Source organism: Poecilia latipinna, unplaced genomic scaffold, assembly GCF_001443285.1.
Source record: "Poecilia latipinna isolate Pla-1442-1.1 unplaced genomic scaffold, P_latipinna-1.0 Scaffold1621, whole genome shotgun sequence".
Classification (NCBI taxonomy): domain Eukaryota; kingdom Metazoa; phylum Chordata; class Actinopteri; order Cyprinodontiformes; family Poeciliidae; genus Poecilia; species Poecilia latipinna.
This window is the reverse complement of record NW_015114237.1, coordinates 104127-118976: the sequence shown is the minus strand read 5'-3', so window position 1 is coordinate 118976 and position 14850 is coordinate 104127. Positions and strand designations below refer to the sequence as shown.

Below are 14850 nucleotides of genomic sequence, written 5' to 3'. Positions count from 1 at the left end.
ATATATATTTAATTTTTATATATATATATATATATATATATATATATATATATATATATATATATATATATATATATATATATATATCATTTATTTATTTATTTATTTATTTATAGTTATTATTATCACAGAATGCTGTGCGGTTTTGTTTTAAATGTCTGAAATACCACCAATCTGGTCATGTGACCTCTCCAGCTTCCTCTCCAGCTGTTTTACTCTTTTTTCACTCTGTGCTGTTAGTTGATGCCATCAACCTTGCTTAGCTGACCTTGAGAAATGAACCAGCTAAAGCCTCTCCTCTGCCTACATCCCCCAGAATGCTGTGCAGTTCTGGATTGGAGTTCTATTGGACGTATTTTCTACTGATATTGATCATGTGTCCATCCCAATAATTTATTGATTTATTGTCCAGCTCAAATTAAATCTTAAAACAAAAATAATTTTTCATTAACTGAAAAATCTAAAAATTTCTTCAGTAGGCATTACAAGAACAAGCGGCTTAAGTTTAAAGAGTCATATTGTGCTGGACCAAAAGCAAAATAAGACACTTGGAGTTGTGAAGGTTGCTGCTCCCTGACATAGCGGCACATGAGGTTGGCAGTGTCATGCTGTGGTGATCCTCCTCTTCAGCAGAACAGCCTAGCAGGTAGAGAGTTAACAGGAAGATTGATGGAGGTAAAAGAAGGGTAATCCTGTAAGAAAATCACGTTGCAATAGGTTAGATCAAAGCACATTTGTGTGTTAGAAAGTTGCTAAGAAGAAGAAATAAAATAGTCCAGGCCTACTGTAAATCTAATTGGGAATCTGTGGCAAGACTTAAAAGATTTATCTAATCTTGAAGCAATTTTGCCAAGTGAAAGTGACAAAACTGGAGATGTACACTAAGAACCCCATCAGTGGTGACTTCAGTAAAAATATTAACTCTGGCTTTATTTACAACAACAAAAATAAACCATGTATGATTCTTCTTTCATTTGTCTAGTCGTTAGCTAATTTGTTTTATCCTATCACATAAAATCACAAACAACTACACTGAAGTTTCTGGTTTTAACATAATGTAAAAAAAACTTTAGGACACTTTCACAATACTACTTGAAAACACTGAATACCAAGTACGTTAATAGCCTAGTATAATTCATAACACTGACTCTTTCCATGTTGACTTCCAAAGTGTGTATTCTTTCACAACCTCCAGGGATTCACTCTGACAATGACAGTAGAAATTCCCCTGCTTACTATCCTCCACCGTCATCATTGTGACATATTACATGCACAACCCAGGCTGGTTAGGCTGATGAGCGTAATTTGATTCATTCCTGTCTTGTATAATGCCTTGTTACCTGCTGCGGTAACACTTTATTTGAATAAGAATGTCATGACACTTTCTAAACATGACATAACACCTGTCATAAACATCAATAAGTGTTCATGAATATTTATGACTGTTGTCATAAAGCGTCATTTGGTAAATTATGACACTTTTAATACAAAGTTGACATTATTCAAAATGTCTTTGTTATAACAACTTGACATTAACTAAGAAATAATTACTGTTTAAACTTTACCTTTAATAACATAAAGTTACCTAATTTTTAAAGTGCAATCAGTAATACTTTTATAACAAATTCATGTCAGTAATGATTTCTTGGTTAATGTCAAGTTGTCATAACAAAGACATTTTGAATAATGTCAACTTCATATTAAGTGTCATAATTTACCGAATGACGCTTTATGACAACAGTCATAAATATTCATGAAGGCTTATTGATGTTCATGACAGGTGTTATGTCATGTTTATGACAGTGTCATGTCAGTCTTATTCAACCCCCTTCAAATAAAGTGTTACCCCTGCTGCCACTGTAAACGAGGGGATAGCGACCCATTCACTTAGCAGGGTCAGGACCAGACAGGACAGGGGGCGTTAATGCACTGTGACAGACTGGGTGGCACCTGAGGACAGCGCTAAGGCGGGTCAAACACGGGCTGCTACATTTCACCTGACCAGTCCTCGACAAACCACAATCGGATCCAACTATAGAGATTATTTCTTTGTAAGCACAGCAGATGCAACTTGACTGCAGCAGGAGCCGGTCGGCTTTTAAACTCTCTCTGTTATCTTGCTGTTTTAAGATTAGCTAGCATGTTGTCAGCGTAGTACAACTGTTTATCACAGCGTGATAAAATAAGTTATTCTACCAAATTAGCATTAGTGAATTAGACGCGTCTTAATGACCCATAAGCATTAAGCTCAGGTGAGTTGATAAAAGACAAAAGAAAATGGTCCAAAGGTCGGACATTGCATACTAGCAATATTAAAGCACACAACATTTTGGAAATTAAACAGTGTGTATTAAAAGCATGTTAAATTCAAATGAATCAATAGCTCTAATGTTAGCATTACTGTAACAAACAGTTCTACATGTAAGAGATTTTGGAGAGGTTTGTTGTGCTGTACTTTGTAAAATCACTCCTTGTTTCACATTTTCTCACCTAGCTAGCCCAGGTAGCTAGCACTAGTGCTAGAAGCAGTTCTCAAAGACACTTGACTATCCAGTGGTAACGTGTAAAAGCAATGAAAACACAACTGGGCAATGAAGAATAGAGTTCCGGGGCAGTATTTCACAAAAAACAAAGTATTTATTAAGTACTGAAGAGTTATGCTGCCTGAGGAAGGAAACAATTCAGAAGCAGCATCTTATAATGAGAAAATTTCTCAACAAGATATAAAAATATTTACCTTAGCAGACTAATATGAATTACTGTGTTACCGCTGACTCAATCTTCTCACTCCATTTCTTCTAGATGTCACTCAAACAACTGTGAGTTGTGACTGTTCTACAATTGCAATCATTCCGATTTAAAAGAGAACCTATTTTGGTTTTAACAAGATAGAAATCTTTTAAGTTTTACATTTCTTTAAAATGTTTTAAAAGTTTTGTATCCTTCTACCACAAAGTTTCTTACTATAGAATCTATAGTGAGAAAACTTGAATCTATAGTAAGAAACTTTGTTGTTTCTTACTGAGAATTAAAGTAAGAAACAACAGAATTTCTTACTATAGATTCTATAATTTCTTACTATATAATTTTTTTACTACAGTTTCTTACTATAGGATATATAGTAAGAAACTTTTTTGTAGAATAATACAGCATAGATGATAGAGTTACAGACTCTATCATTTGAATTATGTTTGAGTTAGAATTGTTTAAATGGACCTAACTGAACCAGACCCCAAGTGGTAATGAACGTTACAGCATATGGTGAAATGAAAAACTGTATTCAGAATTGCTTAGAATATTTTCATATTTCCATATAAATTTTTCCATTCGATTGATGTCCAATACCTAGCGTTTAATTTCTTCCTCAGGTTAGGATGTACCTATTTTCTGTTTAATTTCCAGAAACCTATAAACCTACATTTCAAGCTTTTCCCATACCTGGCAGAGAATATACCTCTGCCAGGAGTCAGGCAGAAAATCCCATTTCTGCTTCAAGAGTTCTGAACAATAATCAGATAGAAGGTATTGATGTTGATACAAACAGCTGACAAACTTATTTGGTGAAGGAGACTGGATTCAAACCAATACATAACACGACAAAACTCTAAAGCGGAAGACCCTAGTCACACTTGATGTTTACATGAATGAGATACGGCTTGAATCGGAGCTCGGTGCTATTCTAAAGCCGATGACTTTCTGAAACTGGGTCACAGTGGGGACGCTCAGAGAAACGGCTGAACAATAAATAAGGATTGAACGGCAAACAGTGCCAGCTAACTGTTACATAGTGACTCCTAGCTCCATATTGAGATGCACTGACAGGCCTCATGTGGGCCGTTTCACCACAATGCCTTATGAATAATACTCCTCTGTTCTAATGGACTGCAGCTGTAATGCATTACTCTTATGGGCAACCACAGCATGTACAGTGACTCAGAAAATGTATTTACACACCTAGAGTTGCATTCCCCATTTTGTCACACTGTGTGTTCTACTGTGATTTTCTGTGATAAACCAACACAAAGAGATGTGAAGAAAAAGGTGCATGGGAAAAAAGGGGGAACTTTTACAACTAACGTCTAAAAATTGTCTTATGCATTTGTATTCCGCTCCACTAACTCCATTCACATCTTTTGGGTATGTCTCCATCAGTTCTGCACTGATAAACTCAAAGTCATTTTGATTGGATGGAGAGACTCAATGAACGTCCATGTTTAAGTCTTAACAAGGTCTGACATGATAACAAATTTCCTTGGACAATAAATCGTCCCTGAAAATATTGCGATAAACGATAATATTGTTGTTTTTATAACATTTTCAAGCAATGTAATGATAATGGCATAATAATGCACAAACACATTCTCCAAGATTCATAAACTTTAAATTCTACAGAACATTTAACACTGGAACTGGAAGACATTTTAAATTTCTTCCAAAATGTATTTCTTCTTGTCATTTAACCATAAAGACCAGATTTGTGGGGCCTTTAGATGCAGACACATTCAATAAAAAATTAGGATGTTATTGAAAAGTCTATATTTATTTGATGAACTTTACTAATAGAAACACCTTATATAGATTAACTACATTTCTATAAGGTGTAACTAAATGATACAAACATCTGACAAACTTATTTGGTGAAGGAGACTGGATTCAAACCAATGCATAACACGACAAAGCTCTAAAGTGGAAGACCCTAGTCGCACTTGATGTTTACATGAATGTGATACGGCTTGAATCAGAGCCGTATCTGAAAGACTAACTTTCTGTTAGTCTTTCAATTAACAGAAAGACTACTTCTGTTAATTGTGATTTTTCCTCTACAGTTAATAAAAACATGCCATGTAAAATTAGAATATTACAACAAACCAATAAAAAAAAAGTTATTTAATACAGAAATGTAGCCTAAATGAAAAGTACGTTATTTAAAGGTTGTCAATTTCCATAAGGTTCTTTATTAGTTACAGTGGACATCTGAACTACTTTGTGGAATGTAGTTTTGCAACAAAACTCCTCTTTAAATTAAATTTATCCTTCTGAGTCCACTGGTCTCCATCGTATTCTCTAACAAACATTTAGAACATCTGTATTTTTATCACAGAAGCCACATAAAATGTTTTGAAGTTTGTGCTCAAAACATAACAAAATGGGAAAAGGCCCCATAGTTTCCTCCTACTGGGAAAGTGGTTTGAGGTCATAATAATGGAATGACAAGGGCTTGGCCAAGTCAAAGCCATGATGGGCTGCTAAGTCCTTTAAACTAACATTCATGCTATTGTATCCAGGTTGAAGACAAACTAAAAAAAAAACAGTTTCGCTGACAAGTTAAAAGCTTTTTCTTCAAAGGTTCAGCTGCATCTGACAGCAGAGTGGAGGCTGAAGTTCAAAACATCTATTTCAAGGTAATCCACTGCAATAATTTGGCATCACCTTGGTAACAACGGATACTTACATTCCTTGGTGTTATCATTTCATCTCTAAGCAAAAATGTGAATATTAGAAGAAAAATAAGGCATTCAGGTTTTTATTTCCCTCGTTTAGTCTGCAGTCTAGTGCAACACATGTTCACCTGTTTCTGATCCCCACTCGTTTTCTCCAAATCCAATCAAAGGACTTCTCAGGACGAGATGTCACTAGAAAAAAAACCCTTGTCTTCAACACTGCTCTGCAGATAGATACAAGACCCTTCCTGTACTGTAGTCACTGAGTGTTCAGTGCCACATCTGTACCAACCTGCTGGTGATTACTGACAGATGGCTGCTCATTATTTTTCTATGTAGCTGTCAGGAATCCCACATCGCATTAATTTCACATCGTTGCTGCCATTCAACATGGATGACAGGGTACGCTTGGAAGGCAAGAGCTTGAATTTAGTATTGAGCCGTTATCGAACGGCGTGGCGCTTGGGTTGTTTTTCTAATCCATGAAAGGGATCAGTGTGTAAACTAATCAAAGCATCTTCGGTCTGATGTCTTCAAGAAACAAAAAGGGAGCAAACAGCAACAAGCAGGGCCATTTCACTGAGAAACATGTGTGTGTGTGTGGGTGTGTACAACCCACAATTATAAAATTCACTTTGCACAAAATGAAGACTTTACTAGATTTATTTTCAAATGTGGCTAAGTTACAGCAAATGACACACACATGTTCTAATATGTACATAAACCCTGTTAGTACGAGTAAATGGCCTTTAGCAAGTCAGAGAGAAACTAACTTGCTAATGGCAAGTTTCTATAGCTATTGACGAGCTTCTGTCATAATTTTAGTCAGATATTTGCACCGTCTTCTAGGATAAAATAGCATGACTTACTGTGTGTAAATCGGGTGGTTTTCTGGAATCGGCCCAACTTTGAAGGATAATCTATAAACTTTCAGAAGGATTCAGCTTTCGTCTGGAGAAACCAAAAAACCTTCAAAAACAGTTTTGATGGGTGTTTTAAAGCATTGTCCTTTTGAAGAACTAACTGTGTCCAAGTTTCAACCATCTGACCCAAATCATTATCCTCCAAAGAAAGCAAATTGGTTTGGACAACCAGGAGGAACCAAAGAATTATCCATGTTCAAGGTAGGCAAAGTAATTTCAAAGATGCTGACCAAAACTGGTTTTGGAATGGACAGGCAGCGTATACTAAGTTATGGGACTGAACATAACTTAGTATGCTATGTTCAGTCACATAACATAACATAACATAACATAACATAACATAACATAACATACTAACATACTATTTTTAACTCTATTTTTAAATAGTTAAAAATATGCATTGCACATATTTTTAACTGTACTGAAAATATGCGCAGTGCATTTAAAAGCTGGGTAGATGTTTACCAGGACTTTGCTGATGGCCATAAAATATTTTTTTCTGTACATCTTGCTAGAAGCACATTTTTCCTAATAGTACTGTGGATGTTTTGCATCCACAAAACATCCACAGTACATTATATTTGAGTTCTATAACTCAAGTATAATGTCTGAGTTATCGAAATGTCAAGATTCAAAATTTGTGAACTAAATTCTATGGTTATAAAAATCGACTGAATGCTGCAGTGTAGCACACTTAGCTCTTCCTCTGGTCAACAAACATAATGCTGTTGTTGGTGATGGAGGCAAAAACAAAGACGTTTACTGAGAATCTCTTCAAATCAGTTTAGGAATATTTACCATGAAAAAGTCTTGATCAAATAGCTTATTTGCTTATAACTTAGAATGTCAAGTTGTCTTTGCTATTTAGTTTATGTAAAACTAAACAAAATCGATCAAGTTATTTTTGGTTTGCAATACTTAAATCATACAATGCAACTTAATTTGTTTTTATATGTTGGAGTTCTTGATTCTTATGAGGCAATTGGTTTGGAAAATTATTCTTGCCTTTAAAAATGGTTGAAAAGTGTGTTCAAAAACTTTATATGAAGTCTAAAAGATCAAAGCTGATATAAAATTCATGCCCTTTATGAATGTTGAACATAATTGTAGATGTAGTATCTACAGCTGTTTGCTACAGCGTACTCATTGCTTTCATATTTGATCCAGTTTTCTCTACACTTTTGCCCATCTGTCTAAGTGATGCAGGCTCTGAACTCAATGATGCTCAACAAGCCTCATTAGAGTAAAAGAAACACCAGAAGTGGTTCCTATCGGTTAAGCAAACAATCAGAGTGGCCATTTCATCCAAGGCTTCAACAGTTCAAAAACAGTCTGTCTGGATTTATGTTTTCAGCATGCTGTGAACTGCCAGAGCAAACACATGCGGCACACTCCTAAACACACCATGACAGAGAGAAAGACTGTAGACAGACGCCTGCCTGGTCAGAAACCTGATGATGAGCCACTGACCCACAGGAGCGTTTCCCCAGTTTGCCTGGTGGTGAGAGCAGCATTATTTGAAGGTAATTGTCCATAAACTGATGAGAAATTAAAAATCTGACCTGATCATAGCACTGGATGATAAGGTAAAGCAGCAATTACAAATACTCCTGAGAGGAGATCTTTCCTGTGAATCATTTCTCTGCTGTTCAGATTCAAAAGCCCTGTTTACAAACCTCATGGTGGTGCTGGAGGCAGCCGGCTTAACAAAAAAAAAAGAGTTTTGTGGAGCCATATTACTGGTTAGAAAGCGATTAGATCTTTGAATACAGCTGGAACACAATGCAACAAGGATCTGATAGAGCGAGGAATATTCTCTAACGTAAGTTGCAAACACAATGTGTCACGGCGCTTGTGGAGATTAATTGCCTTCATGGTCCAGAGGAGTGAACAAAAAGCGAACGCGATGCGATCTCACAACTTCTGAACTCCATTGGCCATACGCAGTGATCGGCAGCCGTCTTAATTGCAACAGCTTCCGCTCTGCTGTGATCAAAATTCAGGGAGCACATCCATAATCAAGACCAATTAATCTGCTAATATCCCCCCAGTGTTGCGATAATGGCAACATTAACGGGGCTCATCTGCCCCGCCGCTGCTTTGCTAGGTGGCTGATTCACAACAAGAAGACACCGAACGCTATTTGTTGACAGGTATTTCTTTTTTTCCTCCCCTCCGGCATTCATATCACCAAAGTCAATTTGAATAAACTACTGTCATCTCCCATAAGGGCTGATCCCACTACACAAATTCCCTCCCGCTAAACAGGTTTGCAATCCTCAATGAAGTGGCGCGTATAAATTACCCCGTCCCGTCTAGCAAACAATATGAGCTGTGACAGATCATATAAAGAAAACATTTGTACATCGGCAGCAGAAAGTGTCTTTAACATGCGGCGGTTGGAAGGAAACGGGCGAGGCCATCGAATAAAAGACGCATTTTACAGGAGGAACGAGAGAATAACCGGGATGACTGGCTACGGCAAGATGACAACAACAGCCGTCCACCTTTAGAAGAGGTGACAGAATCAACCGCTTTCACTCACGTCTAAGGAAGGGCAAAAGAAAACAGTTAAAGTCTACAGTGTCTCATCAAAAATTTATACTTTGAAAGTTTGTACTAAAGAAAAATGCCATTTGTTTTTACCCCCTTTACTTTGATTGCCATAACAACTTGTATGTTAAAGGGGCTTACCCAGGGTCACAACTACAAATTATTCAGGTGGATGTGAACACATAAATTGGCGCCCCCACCCGAAGGAAGGTACGTGAAGGTGAAGGAGCACACGCGCTACATTTCTCAGGTGGATGCCTACACAGTTTACACTTGCAGTGGAGTGATTGTAGTTGGCTGCGAACTTGCAGATGTGACCTTACTTCCAGTGTAGTGGAAGTCAGAAATACTGCCACCTGCAGATGATTGTTGGCAGTCACTTAAGTTGTCAAAAATATTGTTGACAATTTTTGCAGAAAATTTGGAATAAACACAAATATGTATCAGTGTGAGAAATTGCTGGGGTATGTTGATTTATATTATACGATCACATAATTACAAAGAGCTAAATATACTTTCAGAATCTGAGAGGTTATGCTTGAAAATTGATGTTCACAGACACTTTGCGTCTATTCTGACAGTTATTTTGGAAAGAACAGTCAAATATGTCTGAATACCAATGTATGCCGCACTTTTCAGATTTATTTAAAAACCATCAAATTCATATTTTCTATGGTATGAGCAGGAACAGCTTGAGACGTTAATGTAACTGAAAAAGCTTGCTTTAAGTTCAATCTATTTGCTGTTTGCTACTCTGTCACATAAACTCCAGAAACCGAAGTTGCACTCATACAGATCAATTTCTACACTGTTAACTCAATTGAGTAAAGGCTTGTGAAAATTTCTGTTGTCAGACATCCATGTAAATGAGCAGCATGATGCACTCTGAGCGCTCTTAAAATCCTCAACTGCTGCTGACTTTTAAGCATTCATAATAGATGGATTTTACCTTTTATAATTCAACAGAAAATGGAAACATGCCTTGATGGTGATTTGCAGAAGAATGTGCCAGTTGGGACTTATTTAAAATTCCATTATGTGATGTGTTCTTCAGTAAAAAGAACTAATGTAGAGATACAAAGTGCAATATTCTTCTTGGAGTTATTCATATGGACATAAATAAAATTATTTTTTAAGTTTATTATTTTTTTGCTTGCTTGTAGGGAGAAGTCAATTAAAAACACCTTTTTATAGAAACGACGTGGATAATTGGAGAAAAAAAAAGTTCTATTATAGCAGGCTACTGTGGTATTGACACTGCATTTCACAGGATTTTATAGACCGAAGAAGAAAGACTATTAAATGTACTGAACCTTGGAACAAAAATCATAAACCCCACAAGAAGAAAGCTCTGACTTTATATAGAAAAAAATCATTTTACTCCAGAGAATGATGGAAAGCTTACATCAATTTTAAGCATATAGGCCAGGGATTTTTAATTTTTTAGGAATCATTTTAATGGATTTTTTTTTCTTTGACTTTTGTATGTCCTTTCCCTAAAGATGGAGAATCAATAAGAGCTGGATGTTCAGGTGCAGTTATGCTCAGACATGTTCTCTCAGGTGGAGAATAAAAAAGGGGGCATTTTACAGTCTGTTTACAGGTTTATATCTACAACATGCAACCTGGTCACAAAACTCAAGAGATGAAAAGGCAAGTTTGATCGCTCTGAAACATGCAAGAATTTATTGTTACAAAAGAAAATAGGTGAATCAGAATATCAGTTACGTTAATTTATTTGAGCAATTATATTCACAAAGAAAATTGTCTAACATGAATGTATTAAATACAGAATGGTGTATTTCAACTGTTTATTTCAAAGCAGCTTTGAGCTAATGAAAAGCTAGACCACTTCTGCTAATCCAGTAATGTGCTAGCACTGGAGCTAATTTTTCAATTAGTGCTTTTGCTAACTTTGAAAATGTTTAACGCACTTAGTTTCTCCAAAATTAGCGCTAATTTATTTGGCTGCTTTGTAAATGTTCAGTTGACGTTTTGCTTATCACTGTTATGAATTCTTTAATGCCTGGTTCACATGGCAGATATTGATAAAGTTTGTAATGGAAACACAGCTATTAACACATGCTGGATAGCAACATAATTGAAGTTGGTGCTTTAGCCATTTAGCGTTAGCTTCTGCTAAATACCGCATTGGTGTAAAGCTTTAGCAAAAGTTAATAGCTTTATGGCTAGTGTAACTAACTTTTTAGTTACCTGTGCCAACCACTGCAGAGGACCAATAAAATACTTTTTTTAAGTTTAGAAATGCACTGTTATCTAAATGGTAGGACCACACAAGGAGCCTGTTGACTTGACAGTTGTTCACCAGGTGGTCAGCAACATTTAAGCAGGGTTAGCCGTAAGGAAGCTGTCTGATTACTGTGCTGTATTCCAGCATAGTGATGAAAAGGTGTAAGAATAAAAGTTTGGTGTAGAAATTTATTTTTTAGAAAAATAGATGCTTTGAATGTATTGGTAGGCTACTGTTAAGAAAATAAATTTAAAATATGCTACTTTTTAGACTTGATTATATGTTAAAAATATTAGACAAAATTAATAGTGTTTTAAATAAGAAAATTCGGCTCCAAATTATGTCCATGGTTCAGTCAGCGTAATCTCGTATATAAGATATTTCTATTGAAACACAATACACTAAGTTGAATTAAAATATTAGTTCTCTATAATTTAAAACACAGCTAGTTTTTCTGTGACCTGATCAGGCATCACGAGGGGGTCGAAAACTCTCTCCACATAGGAGTCTTTGTGTGTTTAACCCTTGGCTGAGCTGATAGGGTTTTTAACAGCTGGAGTTGTAAAAACAATCTGATCTTGTCGCCAGAGTAGAGCTTCCTCTCAGGACAGGGTAATAAAAAACATCACCCCACTCAAAAGAAAATAACACTACTTTGATCTTAAAAAAACAAGCTTTTACTGGAACATGGTCAACTAGATTTAAATGAACTTAGCTAAGGACAGTCCCCTAATCTGAATGCAGCAGAGAAGGAAAACACGCCTTTCCTTTAAAAGTATAGGACCCAGAACCTTAACTTCAGATCGCTCCGGGGTTACCCATGATGCTGTCTTCGGGGAACGGTGCGTCGGTAAAATGCTTCCCCGTAAGTTTGTCTTTGTGTGTCGATGTCTGTGTAGTGACGTAAATATTGGACTGGATTTCGGTTTGTGATTTTATTATGTGTGATGTCAGCTTCATTAGTTTGTTCGTCTAATCAATGTTGTTATGATTGTAAGCGTTTGTGTTTGTGGCTCAGCTGATACAATGACGTCATCGAGGAATCTGGGCAGAAGATTTTAATTATTCTTCTTCTGAATTAAAATTAACAGTACAAATATTAAATGGTTATTTTAACAGAAGGTTTCTGTATTTAAAATCCTCTCTTTGTTGGTCTTATGTAATTCAAGTCTTGAGTTTTTTTCAACGTAAGTTGTCAAAATGATTAAAAATAAATGCTTTAAATAAATCCTTCTGTGATCTTGGGGAATAAATACAACACATAAAAACTTCACTTGTAAATCAAATTAATAAAATTCTTAAACGTTTTCATGACATTGTAAATTATAGAACGTCATTATCACCAAACAGTTTCCTCGTGAAAATCTATACAAAAACCTTTCTGAATGTGAAAGCCTGGTCTTTCCTCCTCGAGGCCAATATACTGAAGATCAATAATTCCATAAATCTACGCAAGCCTGCCAACAAGGAAGGTCAACACAGAAGAAATAACAATAACACAAGTGAACCGTGCAAATAGGGTCACAGTGAGGGTACAGTTCAGCGAATAAGTCAGCAAGTCCCCCAGGAAGCCAAGGAGGCCAGAACACCTTCCCCCTGTGGAAATAGGACATGAAAAACAGCCACGTGCACCGAATAAAACCGCCCAACGCGCTGCACTCTATACCCGGCTCACATTCATTTTTAATGAAGTGTAATAAGTCATAACACCATAACACCGGAGCAGAAATGCAATCCACCGCCCAGATGATCAAAAGGCACAAGGACTTCCTCACACCGCATATCCTCTGACAGAGCCAGAGGCGCCGAGGCAGGGAGCTGAACCGCTTCAGCATCTCCACAAACACAAACAGCAGCCGATGCGTCTGTGTCTCACCCAGTAACGACGACACGGAGGTGCGGGGGAGGAGAGAAAGAAAGAAAAAAAAGTCATTCTCCCTTCGTGCTTTATCAGAGGGCAGTGACTGGATGCTTCATTCAGCTCTGGTCATTTTTTATTTATCCTTTCAAACACTTTGGTTTAGTTTTTCAAACAGCTGAAACGAAACATGGTGCGGGTCCACTCGCTGCCAAAAGCTAAGAAAACATTCATTTCAAACACGTGTCTACTCCTTGGCAGGGTCAGGGTCTCTGTTGAACGGGCTGAAAAAGAGAGACGGTGATCAAATGGAGGGACACGGAAATACCTTTTACTGTAACACTTCCTGTGCTGCTCGCCACTCCAAACTGGTTTCTTGCAACGCAGGTGTAGAGGCCGGCGTCCAGTTTGGTTACGTTCCATATCCGAAGGCTGCCATTGTCCAGGATGGAGACCCTGTGGTTAAAAAAGAGAATATTAGTACTATTAATGTTATTTATCTTGGTAAGATTTATGCTTGAGATTAAAATTATTTTTTCCATACACTAAAACACTGCAAATCATTGACAAACCATTGCCGCAGTGAATCATCGTGATGGTTTTCAAGACAGAAAAACTGGTCAGTTATCTTTTTTAAAGCTAAAACAGAGAAAAACCACAGGAGAGCAACAGGAACATCAAAAATACTGGCCAGTGTTTTTCATAATGGCCTTATACACACGTAGCTGCAGCCAATATCTCCGCCACTTTGTTTAAAAAAATTAGATCAGATCAGTTTCAGAAAAGTTTTCATCCACATGAACTTCCACAAAATCCCCTTGAATGTTGTTTTTTAACATGCCAAACCCACAGGGGGCAGTGTAGCACAAAGCTAAAACCTGTCAGCCAATCAAATAGCTTCAAAACAACCATGACTTCCTGTTAGGAGTTAAACATGGTGCTAGGAGGTTCAGATATATAACTTGAACTACTTTAAATAGTAGTTTTTATTTATTAACTTTAAATAAATAAAGTTAATAAAACACAAGATGAATCATGTCATGTAAGTATGTGGATATATTATTTGTCAAAGACTGTAATGTGTGTGACCCTAAATCTCTGTTTTCCCGTCAACACGCAAACACAAAACTAATATGGATGAAAACATTTCCATGGTAACCGGTTTGGAAAATGCCACATTCATTTGTGTATTACTGTAGGAAAACAAAGCTGCATATTCAAATGTAGGGAAATACCGTGACAGCACAGGACTCACCACCTGCGGCATTTTCACATACAGTATAAAACACAAAGATATGAACTTTTTTCATTCATTTATGCATGAATGAAAAAAGTTCATAACCTTTTTGTCATCGATTGACACAATGAGGTGCTGTAGGAGTAAGTCTGTTTTGATGTGCTAATAAGAAATGTGCTGCAGTTTTCATAAAACAGAAACAATCAGGATCAAGGATCTGATCAGAACTTTGATTAGGAACTGTTCCAATACCCAAGATTGGATTAGACAAACAATTGTCATAATGTTCAGAAATTTGAAGCAGCTTGCGGCAAAAACACAATACTCAAGATTCCACATTTTTCAGATTTTTAATTCATTTTTACTTTTTCTCAGATGCAGAATATAAAATACAGCCTCGCATTTTCAGGGCTGATTAATTCAGCATGTAGCTATGAGATATCTGGGACAAAAGTGGCTTCCTGCCCTTTATGCAATGACCACAAGTGCTTCAAAGAAGGTCAAAAGGCCTCAACAAAAGTTGACATTTTCAAAATAACATGCAGGAGTGGAAAATGTGCCCTTGAAAGCAAGGTACTGTGGGAAAT

At 36.7% G+C, this 14850-nt stretch overlaps 1 protein-coding gene across 1 annotated transcript in view; it reads right to left on the bottom strand.

The window, feature by feature from the left end:
* LOC106964083 (contactin-4-like) overlaps positions 1 to 14293 on the bottom strand; it is a 38565-nt gene extending 24272 nt beyond the window's left edge. The window contains exons 1-2 of the mRNA XM_015059341.1: positions 14262 to 14293; positions 13355 to 13482 (exon numbers count right to left, since the gene is read on the bottom strand). Of these exons, the coding sequence (XP_014914827.1) occupies positions 13355 to 13482; positions 14262 to 14293 (160 nt within the window). The remainder of the gene's footprint in view (positions 1 to 13354; positions 13483 to 14261) is intronic.
* Positions 14294 to 14850: the final 557 nt, after the last annotated feature.